At 32.0% G+C, this 22,619-nt stretch overlaps 2 protein-coding genes across 2 annotated transcripts; both read left to right on the top strand.

Moving 5' to 3' along the window:
* Positions 1-7: 7 nt before the first annotated feature.
* Positions 8-9,512, top strand: LOC134248137 (uncharacterized). Its single transcript, XM_062730548.1, has 4 exons — positions 8-292; positions 401-463; positions 2,267-2,311; positions 6,851-9,512. Exons 1-4 carry the CDS (start codon positions 199-201, stop codon positions 8,716-8,718), a joined length of 2,070 nt encoding a protein of 689 aa, XP_062586532.1. The 5' UTR covers positions 8-198; the 3' UTR covers positions 8,719-9,512.
* Positions 8,980-10,644, top strand: LOC134248138 (ankyrin repeat domain-containing protein 17-like). The gene is made up of 4 exons (XM_062730550.1): positions 8,980-9,127; positions 9,248-9,733; positions 9,824-10,183; positions 10,496-10,644. Exons 1-4 carry the CDS (start codon positions 8,980-8,982, stop codon positions 10,642-10,644), a joined length of 1,143 nt encoding a protein of 380 aa, XP_062586534.1.
* The last annotated feature ends 11,975 nt before the right edge of the window (positions 10,645-22,619 follow it).

Raw genomic sequence — 22,619 nt, 5'->3', positions numbered from 1 at the left:
GATCGATCTCTCTCTGCTAACATTGAGAGAATCCGCATTGCCAGAAATCAGTGTGTTCATTCTTCTAGTCCTGTCCTCGCCAATGTTGATTTCAACTCAATCTGGTCCACTGTAAGATCAGCAGTTGTGGATGTTGATTCTTTCCTTAATAACGGGAACCAGTTTGAAAAAGAGGTGGATTTTTTGAGACATGAGACAATGGACCCTATCCGTGACTGCCATTACATAGAACAACTGAGGAAACAGGCTGAAGAAGATGCAGAAACTAGGAAAATAGTCCAAGGCCTGAAACGTAATTAACACGAAGAATTCTGTCATTAAAGTTATGAATAAATCTTTTATAAAACACTATTTGTATATGTTTCTGCAATTAATGCTGGCTTAATTTTTTTTCTTCCAGGAAAATTAGAAGAGAGTGAGATAGACAGAATTGAAAATCACAATAAAATGCTAAAAATCTTTGGTAAGTACATTTATATTAAAGAAAAGATGGATTCCATTTTCAGAGGTAAAACTTAAGATTTTTTGACATGCTTTGAATAGAAATATCTTTCAAATCAAATTTATTTTTAATTCTAATGATGTCAAAATTTGAATCTTTGATAATTAAACCATATAACTCAGGTTTGGTTGACATTTGATAATTTTCATATAGACTTTAATACTTCCAATTTGAACTTGAATATATTTATATTTTTTAAGCTAATTTGTCAAAGTCATCTTTCTTGTGTATGATAAAAAAACCAATAAATTGGTTTGGGTATTAAAGCAACTGATGAAACATATAGAGATAACGAACATTATTATATGACTGAATAATTTCTATCTCTCTTAGTGGCTGAGATCAAATAATGTTAGAAAACTACGTTGTATTGACCTGCACGTGAAGTTCCAAGGATTTATTTTCTTTACATTGATCTAAAAATAGTCGGGTAAATTTCAAATTAAAACAAATTGTTTTGTAAAGCTTTTTAAACGACTATGACTTGTTTTCACGTGAACAAAACATAAACGGCTACACATTTTCAGGTGCGGGTGGTAAGAGGGGATGCAGGGACTAACCCCCACCTCTCCAACTTTTTTACTGAACAACAATATTAACCTTTTGGCAGTCATTTTCCCTGCTAATACTCCTTCCTTTCAAAATCAATTTTGTAAAACAGACTGACATATATTTTTTTTCATGGCAATTACAATTGATAAAAACATTTCAAACTGATACGATTGGTAAGGTTTATTTATATTTTAATTCTGCTTCTCTCTTGTATTTGGCTTGGACTCAATTAAATTCAAACAAGTAATGAGCTTTATCATTTTATCAATGAATCATTTAATAAAACACTTATTTCTATTTTTTTGGTCAATGCAATGATTTAACCATTTTTGAAGTACAATATTCACATCGCTCTTTGGGCTCGGTGAATACTGAACTCCTCAAATGGCTAAATCATTGTATTGACCTAAAAATCAACAATAATTGTATAGTATTCTAGACCAAAAGTCAATCAAAAAGTACAAAATAGGAGAAGAGCATCCGATGTCCTCTAAGACATCAGAGATGGGATCAGGTGTCATGGAGGAGTGATAGTTGTTTTGCGGTACTAAAGAGGTTGAGCATAAGATATCATTCCATTCGCTCGGGTCTGCTCACATCGGCTTTGGGGTAGTGGCATTCTGAATTTTATCGTATTCTTGAAAAAAAAATGTTTGTAATAAGAAGACAAATCTGGAAAAAAGTTCCACGCTCACATTTTCGTACTTTATAGAGAGATGTTATGAGTGATGTATTAGATCCATCTGCTGCAATTTAATTGGAGTGAAGTATGTGGAAACTCTCAGTCCTATGCTTAAGATTAAAATTTCATAAATTTTTGTGGGCATAAAATTTCATTTATTTGTCATCTACAAATATTTCGTGTATATCAAATGTCCTTGTTTCGAAATTAAACAAATGCAAAATATAGTCCTATAAAAAATTCGTGTGGTGATTGTTAAGGACGAAATAAACGAAATTGTATCCCCACAAATATTTCTGCCTCTACAGTACCTCCTCCGACCCCTACAAAATACATATAGGAGATACGCATTTGTAATTGTCCCTGTATATTTATTGAATTTGGTTCAATGGCAACATGTATTTTGTTGGACCAGTGACACAATTTAGCCCCAAACCTGTTATAATATAACTTTTAAAATAAAATAAATAAAAAAAGTAATTTTCATAAAAATGCTGTCCATAAATTCTTATTTTTGTTTTTTTTTTCAGATAAAATCAAAACACCAAAGTCTGTAATCCCTCCGAACGTTAGAGGTATGTTGGTGAAATTAAAACAAAAAATTCATTAACCATGACCCTTTTCACTTAAAACTTTATACTGTACGGCGTAACACACTTTTTAAACTCACATTTTTCTTTCACAAATTAAAGTAACATTTTTCTTGCAATAAAACTTAAAATTATCGAGTTTCAGTATGCGACACAACCGTTATATCATCCAAAATTTTATTTTAAAGGTGCATAGTCTCTACAATCATTATTTTAAGTTCTAAAAGTCAATGTTTGTGAATTTTTTTTTTATAAATTGTATTATGTTAAATGTGTATGATTCTATCATAGGTACTTATAAATTAATTAAAAGAACTTTTTGATACTATTTGGTTGAAATGTTCAAATTGACTTCTTGCAGATATTTTGCACATTTTCCATACTTGCCTTGGTTTTGTCGAAATGCAGCGCCAAAAAAAGACAAAACTGCGTAAAGAAATCATGTAAAAGGATGTACAGAAAATAGAATGTACATGTTTGCATTGTTTTTCTATTAAGACAAGGGAAAACTATGCTTTAACATGAACAAATACAAAGATGGTTGCATTTGATTAGATACCATGAAAAAAAAAACATTCGGAAACTCTCATAAAATATCATTGATGAGTGTATAAACATCCTACTATGTTTAAAGTAACAGGATATAATCAAAATTAAGTTATAAATAATTTCTGAAATATTTTTTGTTGTTACATAACACAATGTTGCATTATAACAATGTGACCTTAATTTGTGAGAAAACCTTAGTGATTTTAAAAAGTGGATTGAACTGTAAATACATTAGTGTTTATATTTCCATGGTGGAAATAAACGTTCTGAAATACATAATCAGAATGAATTATATATTTCTTTCCTTCAGAATTGTGCAAGAAATAAGAAATTATAAAATCTACATTTTTTGCTTTTGTATTAGTAAAAGAATTAATTTTTTTCTTGATGATTAACATTATTAGTCTCAGTCGCCCGCATGACTCAGTGGTTAGAGTGTCTGCTGTAGAGTCACGGCGTAAAAAGCTGATCCTTATGTCCTGGGTTCAAATCCACCACGGGACATAGAGAATTGTCTGATGAGACTTTTTCAACCGCTCGATAAAGATTCCTCACTGCTTAAATGGCCCTGGTGCCGAGTATATAAGTTTTAATTTGCAGCAATCCACCGACAAGTGGATGCGTCACGAAATGAGTGAAAAATTCAAAAGAAATACGTTAAACAACAAACGACCATAATTTGTCACTGAATTGAAAAGTTTAGATATTAAAAAATGTACCAAAATTATGTATTTATTAACATTCTTGAAAATTCAAGAAAAAATAATTTTGATGCAAGAATTTTTATTAAAAATTGTTAATTTTGAAGTGGTCCTTATTTACCTCATTTTGTTAAATGAATACTGATAACTTTTTGTTTTGCTTTCAAAACAATCTATTTTCCTAATATAGAATCAATACCAAGCCTTTTTAAACTGTAGGAGGAATGCATTTCAGATTTTAAAGTTTAAAATTTGTGACTTCAAATTATTTTATTCATGTTATGAATTATACATCAATGGATTCACAATAAGGTTACATTTTTAAACAAATATATCATAATTCAGATCGAAAAATTCTTTAAAGATGTAATTTAGATGAAAGCAGGTGAAAATGAAAACATGGATATTTTCAACATGTAAATTGGCTTTTCAATTGAAATTAAAAAGTTTTATGAATTTAGGTGATATGTAATCGATGGTTGAATTATAATTGATTTTCAAAGAACTATATAGGGTTTCTATAATAGTTTGGCCCCCGTTTTTGTTACAATTTAAACGCCAGTAAACCTCAATGATATTGATATTTTTTGAAAGATTAGAATTTATACTTTTCTTTTATAGTTAAATTGATATGTTGATTTAAGTAATATGAAGAGAATTGAAGGTTTAAAGTGACTAAGTTTACAAAAAAACGCCTAAAAATGGCATTTTTAGCATCGTTATCGGCGATTTTAGGTATGTGCGACGCCTTGAACAAGAAAGATATTTACACACGTAAAAGATATTTTCAAAAAAAGTCTTCATTTAAAAAATCAATCTTGTTCATAAAGTCGCTCACACTTAAAAAATTAAAAACCCTTGAGAAAAATAGCACTTTCTGACTCGCATGACGTCACAAGCATGTACGGAGAATGACGACGACGTTGTTGACATGTGTTGAATTTTTTTTTTTATCGAAGGTAGCATCATCTATCGATTGCTTCATGTATATTTTCCAACGTAAAGTTCTAGAAATATCTTTTTCTGAAACATATTTGTGATTAAAGAATATATTTTATGGGTATCAACATTGATCTGTTGATGTGTGAATGTGCGGGTGTGGATCTCAAGAAACACGATGATCGAGTTTGACCTTCGAATCGCTCGACTGTACATTAAATCAGTTCACAGAAGAAATATATACACAGTATACATTTTATAAAATTATTTGATCATGTTAAAATACGTTCATTGTGTGTGTTCATATTTCTATATCTACTTCTTGTCATTTCTTCCCGTATCGTTCATTGTTTACCTGTTTACAAGGCAACAAATGTACGGCCACCCAGACGTGTAATAAATTCAACGTTATCCTAAGAAGTTCGGGGCATTGGTAATTTCAATAAAACCAAAAAAAAAAATAATAATAATGTTTTTTTTTCTATAAATATTTAGTACAACTAGACAACAAAAATAATATTAATATTCCTATGATTTAATTTTATTGCATAATTTATATGTACAAAATAAAAAAAATAAATAGGCCTAAATATTTACATTTCCAATGTCTTTGTCCGAGATAAAATTACCAATTGTAAATGTAATTGATTTCCTCATGAATGTTTTGGCGCGGTTCCAAAAAAAACCACGTGCAGGGCGGGACAACACCTAGAGAGAAGCAGGCTTGGAGCCCGTGGATTGGCGGAATTAAAGCATGTAAATATAAGGAATAACTGTCAGATTTTTCGAATTCATGAAGATGATCAATGGATTGGCTTGTGTTATAATTTTATGCATAAAAGCCTTCGTTTATATGTTGTTTCACTACTTATTTCTGCACTTCAAATATGATCATGCTATGCAAAATTTTAATGTTCATATTGAAAAATCATGCTGAATGATACAGATGTTTTTTTTTTGTGAATTCCTCCGTAAAATGATAAATGATAAAATCCAATTAATAGCATTTTTCATATTTTCATCTGCCAGTGATTTGAATTTTATAAATAATTATGGTATAACAATTTTAGACAAGACTTTGAATTAGAGATTTAATCAAATCATAAATCATAATGTATACATGTACTAGAATATAAACTTCTAGTTTTTCTAAGTTACAAGGTTATTATCGGAAAGGACTGCATTAACGGACAGACTTTTTGTAAGAGAGAAAAGTTGATTCCTGTCAACAACTACGTCCCTCAATACCAAGTATTTGTTAAAATGTTAAATATTTATGCGTCTGAATTTATTATGGGCGTATATTAGTTTTGTCCTGTCTGTCTGTTTGTGTGTTTAGCTGTTTTTCTGTCTGTTTTTACTGTTTGTCTGTCATTTGTCAACTTTAACCTTTGCAATTACTTTTGAACCATTCGAGATAGAGACTTCATATTTAGAATGCATACTCCACTAATTATTAAACACTTTCAACTGACACCAAGGTCAATGACATTGTGACCTTGACTGTGACCTAAATGCTAAAAAAAATTTTTCGAACTTTCGCTCCAACTTTTGAACCATAGGAGATAGACTTTATATTTGGTATGCATACTTCACTAGTTAAGTGTTTTCAAATGACACTAAGGTCAAAGACCTTGTGAACTTGACTGTGACCTATATGCTAAAAACAGATTTTTAATATTTAATATATGCTACCAAAATCACAGATTTCTTAATTGTCAATAAAGCCGTAATTTCAGATAAAAAGGAATAAGTTTGAATACAGTTTCCATGGTAACGGAATAACTATTAAATTTAAAATATATTTTCTTAGTAAAATAGTCACTTTGACATATCCCAAAGTATACATACTATCATTATCTTTAGACAATATAGTTGGTATCAAGATTAAAGATCGGTTAAATAAAAATAGATGGCATTAGATGTCAGATTTAGAGGTCTGAAGGTGTATGATTTTGACGACGGTTTCCATGGCAACGGAACGCCAGATTAAATTTAATTATATATTTTTAGTAACATCCTTGCCTTATCCCTCTCCATAGTAAAGATAAACATTTTCTGAGTGGGGGCCTTAAATGGCCCTTACCTTATATACTTCTTTAAACTTTTTAAATTCTTCAGAAATCCATAAATTACAGCATTTCTTCAAATTCGATCCTGCAAATTTATCTTTCTTAAAATAACCACAAGCATGTAGTATCATGTACACCATACTTTGTTAGGCATTTGCTTATTTTTTCTGTGTTAAACGTTTTATTACTATGTAAGCCAGGTAATTACATTATTGACAAGTTGAAAAAATTATAAAATAACTCGCTATATCAATTCATTATAGACATTTTTGAAAAAGATCTCACACGATGGAAAGAGGAAGATGGGGTTTACAGTGAAAGCCACAGTTTTTCTGCAATGTTGGATCAAGTCAGAAAGCAATCTTACATGACATTTGTTGGTGTCCCAGGATCAGGAAAATCGGCGACTATTCATCACTTAGCCCTGATGCTCCAGAGAGAAGGATACGAGGTTGTACCGATTACAGATATCGGGAAGATTGAAGATTATTCTGACTCGCGTCATCCACAGGTTTTTGTCATTGATGATGTGGTAGGTGTTTTAGGTCTGCAAAAACAAAAGTTAGAGTCATTGATAGACTATGAAAAAAGAATTTCAAATCCTTCCAATAGAAATACAAAGATATTAATGTCATGTAGGGAAGCAGTTTTTAATGAATGTTACAAATCATTTTTCTCACATGAAAAAAACACAATTAAGATGCATAGCTGCAAAAATGCATTGAACGATGAAGATAAGAAAGCGATCCTGGAGAAACACGACTTGGATAGAGATTTGTTGTCCCCTATATTACTGGCAGAAACATTGGGTTTATTTCCTCTGTTGTGTAAACTATATTCAAAAGTGAAGAAATTTAGAAAGAATGTTGAAAGGTTTTTTACCCGTCCAGCTGAATGTATATTAGAAGAATTTGATAAAATGCAAGTGCAAAATAGTTTATGCTATGCTACATTGGTCTTGTGCATGTTAAATGACAATAAACTATCAAAAGAAATATTGAACAGCACTGGAAACGTTGTTTTCTTGGAGATGAAATCAAAAGTATTAGAATATTGTGAAGTTGAAAGTAACACTGATGCATTTAGATTTGTAAAAGCATTGGCAGCTATGGATGGGACTTACACAAAACTCTGTGGTACTGAGTACACTATTATTCATGACTCTGTATTTGAAATTCTTTCATATCATTTTGGTTCTCAGTTTCCAGATCTTCTTTTGCAATATATTATCTGTGGTTTCATTGCTAATAATGTGAAAGTACAAGAATGTGAAGGAGAGTCGGAGGTTGAATTTAAACAAGTTGTAAATGAAGTGTTTATTGGTGAGGAGCATGAATCAATAAGTAGTAAAAGAAGCCAGGATTTGTTTGATCTCGTTCTTACGTTAAAAGAGGATCAATATCCAATGTTAGCAGAGCGTTTTTACAGAGATATAGAGAATATGGAGCTGTATGATGTTTTTATGAATAATATTTTGAAACATCCGAAGGTGTGTCAGGCTTTTATTGGGGTGTTAGAGACAAAGTCCTACACTGAGTTAAAGGCTTTATTCTTGTCAGAACAGAAAGATGCATCTAAGGTTGTGAGTAAAGGAAAGCGTGTGAGGGAGAAGATTGAGAGGTTGGATGAGAGGAGCAGAGAATGGAGCAGACAGGCGGTGCTGGTGAATGAGAGGATTGATAATAGAGAAATAAATTACAGTGTGAGGGTTATCAGTTGGGTAGTTTACTACGGACACAATCAGATCCTAAAATATATTTTGAAACAAATTGAATTACACAACGAAACAAAGATTGAACTATTTTGGAATTCCTTTAGCCCAAGGTTAATATATGAAACAAAAAAAGGAGAAAATAACACTGAAAAATATATTGCAACAGTCAAATTATCTTTATTTAACTCCATATGTGATACAACAAATCAAAAACAGGAAAATAGTCGGTCCAATTTTGAACATGACCGCTTATTTGTATTGAGTTGTTACAGTGGTGATTTGGAAACTGTAAATATTTTAATCAAGTTTGTCGATATAAAAATGACAAACAAAAAAACCAAATATTTGTTTGATGATACACCATTGACAGCAGCATGTAAGGGTGGACATATGAGTGTAGTGAAAGAGCTTATTTAAGCCGGAGCTGATATCAATCTACAAGGTGAGTTTGATACACCATTAACAGCAGCATGTGAGGGTGGACATATGAGTGTAGTGAAGGAGCTTATAAAAGCCGGAGCTGATATCAATCAACAAGGTAAGTTTCATACACCACTGACAGCAGCATATAAGGGTGGACACAGGAGTGTAGTGAATGAGCTTATAGAAGCCGAAGCTGATATCAATCCACAAAGTGGGGTTCATACATCACTGACAGCAGTATGTGAGGGTGGCCATATGAGTTTAGTGAAGGAGCTTATTGAAGCCGGAGCTGATATCAATCTACAAGGTGGGTTTCATACACCACTGACAGCAGCATGTAGGGGTGGACATAAGAGTATAATGAAGGAGCTTATAGAAGCCGGAGCTGATATCAATCAACAAGGTATGTTTGATACACCACTTACAGCTGCATGTGAAGGTGGACATATGAGTGTAGTGAAGGAGCTTATAGAAGCTGGAGCTGATATCAATCAACAAGGTAAGTTTCATACACCACTGACAGCAGCATGTGGAGGTGGACATATGAGTATAGTGAAGGAGATTATTGAAGCCGGAGCTGATATCAATCAACAAGATGCGTTTCATACACCACTGACAGCAGCATGTGAAGATGGACATATGAGTTTAGTAAAGGAGCTTATAGAAGCCGGAGCTGATATCAATCAACAAGGTGGGTTTCATACACCACTAACAGCAGCATGTGAAGGTGGACATATGAGTTTAGTGAAGGAGCTTATAGAAGCCGGAGCTGATATCAATCAACAAGGTAAGTTTCATTCACCACTTACAGCAGCATTTGAAGGTGAACATATGAGTGTAGTAAAGGAGCTTATAGGAGCCGGAGCTGATATTAATCTACAATGTGATTTTCATACTCCACTAACAGTAGCATGTAGAGGTGGACATTTGAGTGTAGTGAAGGAGCTTATAGAAGCCGGAGCTGATATCAATCTACAAGGTAACTATGATACACCACTGACAGCAGCATGTGAGGGTGGACATATGAGTGTAGTGAAGGAGCTTATAGAAACCGGAGCTGATATCAATCAACAAGGTAAGTTTCATACACCACTGACAGCAGCATGTAAGGATGGACACATGAATATATTGAAGGAGTTTATAAAAGCCGGAGCTGATATCAATCTACAAGGTGGGTTTCATACACCACTAACAGCAGCATGTGAAGGTGGACATAAGTGTGTAGTGAAGGAGCTTATTGAAGCCGGAGCTGATATCAATCAACAAGGTACGTTTCATACACCACTGACAGCAGCATATGAGGGTGGAAACAGGAGTGTAGTGAAAGAGCTAATAGACGCTGGAGCTGATATCAATCTACAAAGTCGGTTTCATACACCACTAACAGCAGCATGTAAGGGTGGACATAAGAGTTTAGTGAAGGAGTTTATAAAAGCTGGAGTTGATATCAATCAACAAGGTGAGTTTTATACCCCACTGACAGCAGCATGTGGGGGTGGACATATGAGTTTAGTGAAGGAGCTTATAGAAGCTGGGGCTGATATCAATCAACAAGGTGAGTTTGATACACCTCTTACAGCAGCATGTAAGGGTGGACATATGAGTGTAGTGAAGGAGCTTATTGAAGCCGGAGCTGATATCAATCTACAAGGTAACTATGATACACCGTTGATAGCAGCATGTGAAGGTGGACATATGAGTGTAGTGAAGGAGCTTATAGAAGCCGGAGCTGATATCAATCAACAAGGTAAGTTTCATACACCACTGACAGCAGCATATAAGGTAGGACACAGAAGTGTAGTGAAAGAGCTAATAGACGCCGGAGCCGATATTAATCCACAAGGTGGGTTTGATACACCACTGGAAGCAGGACGTGGGAGGGGATATACGAGTGTTGTGAAAGAGCTACTAGAAGCCTGACCAGATATCAATCAACAAGGAATATAGTGCACCACTTGATAGCAGCATATAATAGTTGAAATATGAGTATAGTGGAAGAGAGTATAGAAGTCTGAGCTGATATCAATTTAAAGAATAACATTAATACTCCACTTACGGTAGCGTATAATGGATGATATATTTGTGTTGGACGAGTGTAGTGAAGGAGCTTCTAGGGATATGATTTTGTCTCAATGAACTGAATGGGTGTCATATACCACTGACAGCATCATGTCGGGTGGACATTAAAGTAGCTGCTACAGGAGCAGACTGATATCAAACAGTAAGGTTTGTCAGATACTTACACTCCACTGGTAACATTGAATGAGGATGAGATGTTATGAATATTTCCTATTATTTATTCAATAACATACAATATAACAGTGAGGTAAAACTTCCGCAGAAGCCCTCTGATAATACCTCACCAGGGGTGCCAGGAGCTTCCTGGATCGATATAGTTTTATGTAATATATCAAAATTTGAACAGAATTTTTTCACATTATGCTAATATATGATTGTTGATGCTTCATTTTCATACATCTACATAAATATCTCAAGACAAATTAGCATCATTTTTATATATGATAAGAAAGTATACATTTAATACCAATAGAAGTATGACCCTTGTTGCAGTGGAGATTGTGTGGGGAAAAAAGAAAGAAGTCTATGTCAATCTCACTGCAACTAGTATTTAGGGCCAGGTCACCCTCAAATACGGGTCTTTTTTTGTTTTACAGCTTATAAAACAAGTTCAATATGTAGAGTTTTGTGATAATAAAATTAGATTATAATAACACATCAGAATGAATGAATGTTACAAAGACATGAATATTTTTTCCTCACATACATAGTTTGAATCTGGCATTACATTTTCATTTGATGATCTATTGACTTATTCATTTTGAATATATTTTAAACATAATGTTTTACAGTTACATGAAAAATAACATAGCAAAAAATAGTGTGCCGTATAGTGGACTTAAAAGTGTGAATACATGTATATATAGTTTATCATGGCAGCATATAATACCGAAAAAAAAAACCTAGTGTGCTTTATAGTGAATTAATAAATGTGTATACATGTATATATAGTTTATCACGGCAGCAGATAATGCCAATAACGCTATAACTGGTATTAGAATCACAAGGAATTTTGAAACATATGATTTATTTTCTCTTTGAATTTTGTCAAATCATGTGATTGTAATAGTAAAAAATTCGATTTCATTTCATTTTTTAATGCATTTTTAATACACCGTTGATAGCAGCATGTGAAGGTGGACATATGAGTGTAGTGAAGGAGCTTATAGAAGCCGGAGCTGATATCAATCAACAAGGTAAGTTTCATACACCACTGACAGCAGCATATAAGGTAGGACACAGAAGTGTAGTGAAAGAGCTAATAGACGCCGGAGCCGATATTAATCCACAAGGTGGGTTTGATACACCACTGGAAGCAGGACGTGGGAGGGGATATACGAGTGTTGTGAAAGAGCTACTAGAAGCCTGACCAGATATCAATCAACAAGGAATATAGTGCACCACTTGATAGCAGCATATAATAGTTGAAATATGAGTATAGTGGAAGAGAGTATAGAAGTCTGAGCTGATATCAATTTAAAGAATAACATTAATACTCCACTTACGGTAGCGTATAATGGATGATATATTTGTGTTGGACGAGTGTAGTGAAGGAGCTTCTAGGGATATGATTTTGTCTCAATGAACTGAATGGGTGTCATATACCACTGACAGCATCATGTCGGGTGGACATTAAAGTAGCTGCTACAGGAGCAGACTGATATCAAACAGTAAGGTTTGTCAGATACTTACACTCCACTGGTAACATTGAATGAGGATGAGATGTTATGAATATTTCCTAGAGGTTTGATATTTGAAGGAACTGCTACAGATTGGGGTTTATTATCATTTACAAGACCCCTTAATGCAAATCTAATGGTGGATAAATACGATTGTGATAAAATCTGCTAGCACTCATGTATAGTAATTATACATACAGAGGAAATCGTTTAAATAGAATTAAAACTTTTATCTATGATTAAAATTTTGCATTTGATCTGTAACATCCTTTGTTTAGAATGATTAGTGGACATAGTTTTTTGAAAAGTGATTTTATAGAAGGGCATTATTTTCCTGGATGTTTGGGTTGATGTTATTGTAAGGGTAAGGTTCAGCGAGTACGATTGTGTGCTATTCTAAAATGGTCCGTCTGTTAAAGGTTAAACAAGACGAATGTTCCGTAAGTTTAGGATAAGCGCTATTTTTTTGAAATCGTTGCTTGTGTGCTTGCACGTGTTATGTCTACTGAAGAATAGAAGATTCGGTAAAAGAGAGAATGGTGACTCTGGACAAGGTTATAATTATGGTGGTTTAACTTTGATGCCTATGTTACACTGAAAGTGTGTGTCGGCTCTAAAGAGGGCACTGTGACTATCAAATAAGTTTTGAAAACTCAAAGATTGGTTTGAATACTTAGAAAGTGCTGAGAGGCGGATAATGCTGAGTAAATCAAATAAACATGAGAGTTTACATTCTTTAGAAAAAAAAATAATTCCGTATAGTGCACATTAAATGTATGAAAATAAGAGCATAAAAACTGACATTATACGCAATGTTTTAACTTCCCTCGCTTTTACATGTGTCTTAAAATTTTTATTTGTTAATACATGTATTTATAAGCATTAAGGTTTGCATTGCATTGTTCACAATTTTCACTCAATATATGTTGTTGTTAATTATATAAATTTTTCAACTCATCAATAAATATGTTCAACTCATCAATAAATATGTGAAGTTGCACTGTTATTTTTAATCACTCTGCAAAAGTGGAACAATTTTAGTCACAAATGTCATTAAGGTAGAATGCCTGTTTTATCAATCATTAAATTTTACTTGTCAATCCTTGTTCATCCTTGATATTTATAAAGATCATGATCCATTATTTGATTTCATACTTCAATATTTTAAATTACGGCTGTAATGCTACAATTGTTTGGTTGAAAAATAAGTTTGTATGATATAAGATTTGCTGCAAAACTGTGTGAATGCTCAGTTACACTTTATGTTTTTGTCTCCTTATTGCCTCTTATAGTTTTCCCTTGAAATAGTGTATATTACTTTGTTAATATGATGCATTGTAAAATATTGTTTTTGTTTAAAATTAAAAAAAAACAATCTTTGAAATGAAAAAAAATATATTTTTTTATTACACACTTAGTAATAAATACAGGTTTTTTGCATATGCGATACGGATGACCTCACAATAGCCGTATCAACCCTGCAGGGCTGATATGGATTTGCGGGGCTGATATCCGTATCAGCCCTCCAAATCCATATCAGCCCTGCAGGGTTGATACGGCTACTGTGACGTCAATATCACACCCTTAGTAAATTAAACCACAAAACAGTACTTGTTATCGTACACAATGGTTGGTGCGTTCATATTCACTTAATTTTAACTTTTTGAAAATAAGGTTAATCTTAATTTACAAATACATGTAATACTATCGAATATTTTCAAATGACGGATCAAGAGCATTGAAATAAAAGTAGAAAAAAAACCAAATCTTATGAGACATTAGACTATGTACATGTATGTAAGAAGGCCATGCATGATTATTTACTTACTTTCTTCTCAACTGAATGTGTTCTGTATTTTATTACTAAGTATGTAATAAATATAATAAAACATACCCTTTTCCACATCACATCCTGTATCAGCCCTCGACCAATATCAGCCCTCGGGCCTTCGGCCCTCTGGCTGATATTGGTGTCTCGGGCTGATACAGGATGTGATATGGAAAAGGGTATGTATTATTCTCTATAGAATAAATCTTTAAAAGAATAACGAGATTTGTTATTATATTTTTTCGTTAAATCACATAATAAAAACAATAACAACGATGCTTATCATTTATTTTACTTTAAGGTACATATATACCAATTTTCTAGCAATATTTTTTAGTCTATTATAAAGTGTTTTTTAATTGAATTTCAACGTGTCATTGTATATTCAGGCATATATTTAAATTATCTACTGTTTTATATAACTGTTTTTATATGCCTCATGGTATGTAATACTGTAAATGCATTACATGTAGCTCGTACAATATTTGGCAGAAATTGTTTTTTGAAAATGTTTGTGTTGATTTGATTTAGAAGGATATGGAAATAACGAACAGTATTCAATCTCAACGTCCATTAAACAAATATAAAGAATAAGAGTAGAGCAAACACGGACCTCCGAAACATCAGAGGTGTGATCAGGTGCCATGGAGGAGTGAGCATCCCCTGCCGACCGATCACACCCGCCGTGTGCTCGTGGTCATAATCAGGAAATACCGGAAAAAATCCGTGGTCAATTCAGTGTATAAATAATGGACTAACAATTGGTATGAAAAACGTCAGTCAGCATTTCATTCAATGATAAATTGTATTTGCTGACAAGGTCATTGTATCGACCATAGAATTTACGAAATGATGACTTTAAACGAGACTGTTGATATTCTTGTTTCATCAACTTGCTTGTCAATAATTTACCTCGTTTAAGAAATTGTTCATACGTAGAGCATGCTCTTGCGTATCGAATCAACTGAGATATAAATACTCCGTATGCAGGTGATGAAGGTATATTGCTGCATAAGTAAGGAAAGTTGACGATAGAAAAGTTAAAGTCATCACGTTTATCATATAGCTTGGTTGTTAGATTACCATTAGTGTCTTTTTTAAGTAAAATATCCAAGTATGAAGCAGAAGTGTCGGACTCTGTGGTATCTTTAACCTCAAGCTCACCAGGATATATCGTGTCGACGTAGGAATGGAAATTATCATTATTAATTGACAATACGTCGTCGATATATCTAAATGTCGAGTTGAAGGCCACAGCAAGTGTTTTCTTCTTTTCACGCAAAAGATTTTGTATAAATTCTGCTTCATAAGAATATAAATATAAGTCTGCTAATTTAGCTCATGTGTTAATGATCTGATTTGTATATAAGTGCTAGACATTTAGCAAGTGTACTAGCGAGCGTATCCGCTAAAAGCGATAGAAAGTACACAAAGCTAAATCAAATAAGTTTACAGTATGTTGTTCCATTCAATTGTTACAGTTTTTAATGGATATTTTGTATATCAAATTAGTGGACAATTTGTGATCAATTAGAGTAATGTTTTTTTTTGTTTCAACTAATATTCAATTTTGTCCCTCAAATTAATTTTATTCTTATTTTGAATTAATAATAAACTTACTGTAATGTCCACCTTCTTTAAATTTTAGCTCTTAAAGTCGAAGTGCTTATGCGAAAGTAGAGTGTCCGTCGTCTGCCCGTCCGCCCGTATATAGTCATCTGTCTGTCCGTCTGTTAACAATATTTAAAAAAGGCTATTCCTAACACACTTTTGGTCTGATTTAAATATAATTGGCAGACAAGTAGACCACACTAAGATACTCTCTATTAATCTTTTTTTTATTTCCATGAAAGGTGGTGCCATGGTTATTAAAAATAGAAAAATCTTTTGAAATATTTGCTGATCCTCTTACAGTTTTGATTCGCTAGCAATAATCTTTGCCTAGAAAAAAAATAAACAAATGATATTTTTTAAAGTCTATAGTTTTGCTCTCGCAATTTTCAACTTCTAAAGCTACTTTTCTCTTCCTTTGTTATAAGTTTAAACCAGTAGAGCTAAAGTCTAATCAAGGACTTCTGGTCTTCCTTTCAGGCTGAAGATCACAATTTACAAATAAGCTTCGATTATTGCTTTCAAGCTTTTAAATAACAAAAGAATCGATGCTGCCTAAATACCAAACATCTGAAACATAATCATGTTTATCCTAACCTATGAACACGTCGTTTCTGGTTATGTTAAAACAGTTATTAATGAAAACATTAAATCACCAATTTTAAAAGGGCCAACAGTAGGGAATCCTTATCTTTGAAGTGGAGTCATATTCTTTTATAAATATGTATTATGAACTATGTTGAAAATCACGCCAGACAACCTGCTAAATATTAGAGACATTGACAATTAGTCAGAGTGAATGAAATCCGTAGATATAAAGTATTAGTGCTCAAAAGTTCATTAAACAATACCAAATAGGAGCACAGCAAACACGAATCTCCAAAGCAAGGGGAATCACTTGCCATGGGAAACAATAAATTTTATGAAGACATGCTCTCCAAACACCACGTAGATATTGTTAATCAGAAACTCGAGCATCTTTTTAAGGAAGCTCTAAAAACTAACGGAAACTGTTTTTTGGGGCTCAGAGAAAAATATATCATATAAAGATATGCATATTGAGACTTTTTCATTCATTTCGAACATAGAGTGTGTGCCTTATTTGTGCAAGAAAAATGTTCAAAGACAATGGACTATTTGTGGGCAGAAATCACTGTTGTTTATTTACTAGGGATGGCAATTCTTAACCGGTTAATCGGAACGATGCTAATCGGTTATAAAAAATCCGTAATCGGTTAGTCGGAAAAAAAATACAAATATATGTAAATTTGAACACATTTTATTAAAATTCATATTTTTAGAAGGGAAACCTCTAATTAAAGTCCATTAAGCGTTTTTACATATCTTGTAATTAAATAATTTGGAGGTATTTATGGCTCTTCTGACTGAGATTACGGGGTAATTGGTCAGTTTTTAAAGTGTTAATTGCTGTTTATGAAACATTATGTTGTTACCCCGACTGTCCTGCGTGTTTTTTTTAATGATATTAAAAAAAGTTACCATTTAGCACTTTTAACTAGTATGCCTTTATGTTGCCGTTATCTATTGAATTAGAAAATAAAATTTATATAGAGAGCTCAGACATAGCTTTGATTATGATTACAACGCAGAATAAATTTCTTAAACATCTGCGTTGGAAAATTATCCGCGATTGTTTTCTCAGGCAAGATTAATGATTATCTTTATTCTTTCTTGTATTAATGAAATTTAAATAAAATATTGTCTAATGCACATAAAATTATTACGATTAAGATAATTAACAGAATGTAATTTCTAATGTCTTTTTTAGCACTAGTACTGCTTCTTGTGTATATAAAAAAATGTCAAAATGTTCATCTTGATTCGACTAACCGGTTAATCGGTCGGAACGTCTTGCGGTTAACCGATTAGCAATTCTGTAATCGATTGCCATCCCTATTATTTACATTGGGAAAATTAATAAAAATGATTAATTAAAAATCTTATACTTGGTCTATTATAATGCTAAATCAATCCTTGATAAATTATGCAATTATGCAATTAACAATAAATAATTTTTTTTTTGAATTTTACATCTGCGGACAGATCACTCAACTGCATAAAACTACCCAATAAATGGAAATCTTTGTGTGCAGTGTTTATAGCCTCCCTAATGTCAACTTCAGAGTACTCGAGTGTACAATCAGTTTGTTTTTTAACAAAGTAATTTTGCAAATGACCCATATTATTACAACGTTAGGAAATTTACGGTTTCATTTTTATTGAAAAGTAGATGACAATGAAATTAGAAAGCCTTTTACGAGAGGATATCAAAAAGTTCGTGGACTGATGCTATAAAAATAGTATTTATTCTGATGAGATTCCCTGGAGCTGAGTAAGGACTTCAATCAGTCTTGTTTATATGACTTTACAAAGTCATGAACAGCATATTTCAATGCATATAATATTGCAAATGAATTTATACAGTGGGAGAGATCCTCGCTTGATTCTGCCAGCATATTTTGCTTTTTGGACTTCAATAAGTACAACACATAATTAACGTCATTTTTTGACATGATTGATTTTTCACACCTTGACTACAAATCGACATTAACTGCGCTTTCCTTTTCTCTCTGAATCTATTTTTGCATTAAAAAGCAAGTACTCTGGATGCATATTATATTTCTGTAGTCCGTTTAAGCATTTCCTAGGTCTATACGATTTTTTTCAGGGGCAAAACTTATAGAATGTTGAAGAAAAAAAACTCCCCCATTTTGACGTCATTTTCAAGGAAATATTTGTTTGGATACGCCATGTAAAATTTACGGTAAAATTTCATGGAACTTCCGGAATAAAATATAAATTAGATATTTTATGGAACAATAGTGCCCCAACACATATCTGAAAAAACTTGAAATTTGGATTTCAATGTTCAATACGTATCAATAGTTTTTTTTTTCAATTATTTATTCAATAACATACAATATAACAGTGAGGTAAAACTTCCGCAGAAGCCCTCTGATAATACCTCACCAGGGGTGCCAGGAGCTTCCTGGATCGATATAGTTTTATGTAATATATCAAAATTTGAACAGAATTTTTTCACATTATGCTAATATATGATTGTTGATGCTTCATTTTCATACATCTACATAAATATCTCAAGACAAATTAGCATCATTTTTATATATAATAAGAAAGTATACATTTAATACCAATAGAAGTATGACCCTTGTTGCAGTGGAGATTGTGTGGGGAAAAAAGAAAGAAGTCTATGTCAATCTCACTGCAACTAGTATTTAGGGCCAGGTCACCCTCAAATACGGGTCTTTTTTTGTTTTACAGCTTATAAAACAAGTTCAATATGTAGAGTTTTGTGATAATAAAATTAGATTATAATAACACATCAGAATGAATGAATGTTACAAAGACATGAATATTTTTTCCTCACATACATAGTTTGAATCTGGCATTACATTTTCATTTGATGATCTATTGACTTATTCATTTTGAATATATTTTAAACATAATGTTTTACAGTTACATGAAAAATAACATAGCAAAAAATAGTGTGCCGTATAGTGGACTTAAAAGTGTGAATACATGTATATATAGTTTATCATGGCAGCATATAATACCGAAAAAAAAAACCTAGTGTGCTTTATAGTGAATTAATAAATGTGTATACATGTATATATAGTTTATCACGGCAGCAGATAATGCCAATAACGCTATAACTGGTATTAGAATCACAAGGAATTTTGAAACATATGATTTATTTTCTCTTTGAATTTTGTCAAATCATGTGATTGTAATAGTAAAAAATTCGATTTCATTTCATTTTTTAATGCATTTTTAATACTGTAGTCAGTTATTTTTAAATTCTCATATTTAATTTTATTTCTTGTTTTCCATATGACCCATTTATAAATACATATTAAAATGTTGACAACGGTTCTTTGGGTTTGCGGTTCCTTCAAGTATCCTTATATTATTGTTTGTTGGTCAATTTGTAAAGTTCCATTTAGTTGTAGCACAATTTCAATTATATCTTCTAGTAACTTGAGTGTTGTTTTCACTTTTGTACAATGGAAAAAGAGGTGTTGTTTATTTTCTTTATGATTTTTACACAAGTTGCATACAGCATTGGATAGTCCAATTTTACATAATTTATCTTCAGTATACAATATGTTATGCACGTATTTCCATTGGAATTCTTGAATTTTATTTTTAACTTTCAGTTTTGAAATACTGTCCCAAACTAGTTTCCACTGTATGTTATTTACATATATATTTTCCCATTTTTCTTGACATTTTGGAATTATTGACTTGTTTAATATTTTTTCTATGTTCTTTAACTTGATATCTTCATAGGTTACCACTATTTGTATCTCTTTTTATGAGTAAATTATTATTCAATTTATAAGAGAGTTTTATTTCGCTATTAAATACTGAGTTGTTTTTTTTTCAATATTGGATAAAACAGTTTAGGAATGGCTGATTTTATTTTTACTATATTCAAATATCCAACATCTTTTGTCTAATAATTTATTAAAAATGATTTCATTATATTCAAAACAATTTTCCGCATCATTCCAAATGTCTTTAATTTTTAATAAACCACTTTTAATAAATGATTCCACATATAGGCTTTTCCCTTGAAATTGTATAAGTTTATTACCAAAGAGTGAGAGGTTAAGTATTTCCTCTCGATTCTCTGGCTCGAATTTTGACTGAAATTCGCTATATGCGATGAGTGCTTTTTTATAAAAAAAAAATAGACATGTTATTTAAGGAAATCGGAGATAAATCTGAACAAGTGCATAAGAAATATTCCTGACTTGAATGCATATCCTTACTCTGTAACCAGTGTTTACCAATAGCATTCCATGTTTCTATCTTTGAATGCATGATTTTATAAATTGTTTTTATTTGTTTACTTTTTATAAAATTAAAAATATTTGTCATATTCATCCCTCCTTCATTCTTGCTTAAGCAGCACACATTTCTGTCAATTTTATTCAATTTATTATCCCAAATAAAAGACCAGACAATATCGTTTAATTGTTTTGCATATATATCCGGTATTCCCCTCATTTCGATTTCATAGCCAATAACTGGAATTTTTAAATTTTTTATTATCAAAGTTTTCCCTTTGAATGTAAGGTTCCTAGTTTTCCAGACATGCAAGCTGTTCATTATTTTTTCTATTTTTTCCAACCAAATTGCATTCGTATCAATACCATATCCATGATATACCCCCAAAGTTTTTTTTATTAGTTTTTATCCACTGTATCTTTTTAAATTTTGGTGTTTTACCTTTTGATTTGCCAATAAACAGGCCCTTTGTTTTTGATTTTTGCCCCTGACGCTTTTTCATATATTTCTAACACATTGAAGGAATTTATTAAAGATTCTTCGTCCTTATTAAATAGCTGAGTATCGTCTGCGAACATATTTATTTTACATTCTATGTGTTGTTCTTCATAAGGAATTAAAATGCCCTTAATCTGCGGATTTTGCCTAATTGCGCAGGCCATAGGCTCTATTTGAAGAACATAAAGCAATGGAGCAATAGGGCAACCTTGTCTTGCCGATCTTGATATTGGAAAATATTTAGATACAAATCCATTAGTTTTAATGCATGTTTTTGATTAAATAAGTAACATTTTTATCCAATCGCAATATTTTTTACCAAAATTAAATCTTTTTAATGTTGCTTCTATCCAGCCCCATTCAATTCTATCGAACGCTTTTTGTTGATCTAGAAATATAATTGCTCCTTCTAAATCTTCATTATCAGCATAATCAATAATATCTTGAATCAGTCTATTTGCATCACTTATGTTTCTGCCTTTAACAAATCCTTTTTGGTCTTGATGAATTAATTTTGGTAGTACTTTTTTTAATCTCTCGGCGAGTATTTTAGCAATAATTTTATAATCATTGTTAAGCATTGTAAATGGTCTCCAGTTTTTTTATATCTTCTCTTTCGTTCCCTTTATGTATTAATGAAATTACTCCTTTTGTTTGTGAGTCACAAAGTGTGGCCCTATGAAATATGTGTTTTAGAACTTTTGAAAATTCATTTTTAATTATATCCCAGTATATTTGATAGAAAGTTGATAAAATCCCATCTTCACCGGGAGATTTATTTGGCTTTAATGACATCACTGCTTGATATATCTCTTCATCGTTTACATCACTATCGAGCATGTTTACATCATAATCGTCTAATTTACATTGCACTTCCGCTAATAATAATTCCCCACTTTCACTATCCCATCCTTCCGTATTTAATAATTTATAATAAAAATTAATTTGCTCTTCGATGATTGAATCAATGTCAGTTTTATAGGTACCTTTTTCTGTTTTTATTCTATTCCATAATTTTTTCTCTCCATTACTCTTTTCTAATTGAAAGAAATATTTCGAAGGAGCTTCTCCTTCTTTGAACCATCTACATTTTGATCGTATTATTGCCGCTTCTGTCTTATCTATATAAATTTCCTTTATTTTTTGCTCAAGGTCATTTTGATACTTTTTATTAGTTGTAGGATTGTTTTTAATCTCTTCTAATTCTTTTTCTAATTCCTCAAGTTTTTGTTTATTAACGTTTAATTTTTTTGGAATCTCAATACACAATGTTTTTATCTTATATTTAGTCAAGTCCCACTAGTATAGAATATCCTGACAATTATCTAAGCTCTTCTTGTAATTATCCCAAAATTCAACAAATG

The sequence above is a fragment of the Saccostrea cucullata genome, unplaced genomic scaffold (genome assembly GCF_032062105.1).
Source record: "Saccostrea cucullata isolate Sc308-1 unplaced genomic scaffold, CSIRO_AGI_Scuc_v1 ctg2811, whole genome shotgun sequence".
Classification (NCBI taxonomy): Eukaryota; Metazoa; Mollusca; class Bivalvia; order Ostreida; family Ostreidae; genus Saccostrea; species Saccostrea cuccullata.
The sequence above is the reverse complement of the archived record's forward strand: the minus strand, read 5'-3'. Positions and strand labels throughout refer to the sequence as shown.

Bases quoted from the DNA above. Each gene is read 5' to 3' on its own strand.
- LOC134248137 (XM_062730548.1), top strand. From the start codon at position 199: ATGGACCCTATCCGTGACTGCCATTACATAGAACAACTGAGGAAACAG. The intron at 293-400 runs GTAATTAACACG...TTTTTCTTCCAG, and splicing joins AATAGTCCAAGGCCTGAAAC to GAAAATTAGAAGAGAGTGAG. The intron at 464-2,266 runs GTAAGTACATTT...TTTTTTTTTCAG, and splicing joins TAAAATGCTAAAAATCTTTG to ATAAAATCAAAACACCAAAG.
- LOC134248138 (XM_062730550.1), top strand. From the start codon at position 8,980: ATGAGTTTAGTGAAGGAGCTTATTGAAGCCGGAGCTGATATCAATCTA. The intron at 9,734-9,823 runs GTGAGGGTGGAC...CACCACTGACAG, and splicing joins TACACCACTGACAGCAGCAT to CAGCATGTAAGGATGGACAC. The intron at 10,184-10,495 runs GTGAGTTTTATA...CACCACTGACAG, and splicing joins AGTTGATATCAATCAACAAG to CAGCATATAAGGTAGGACAC.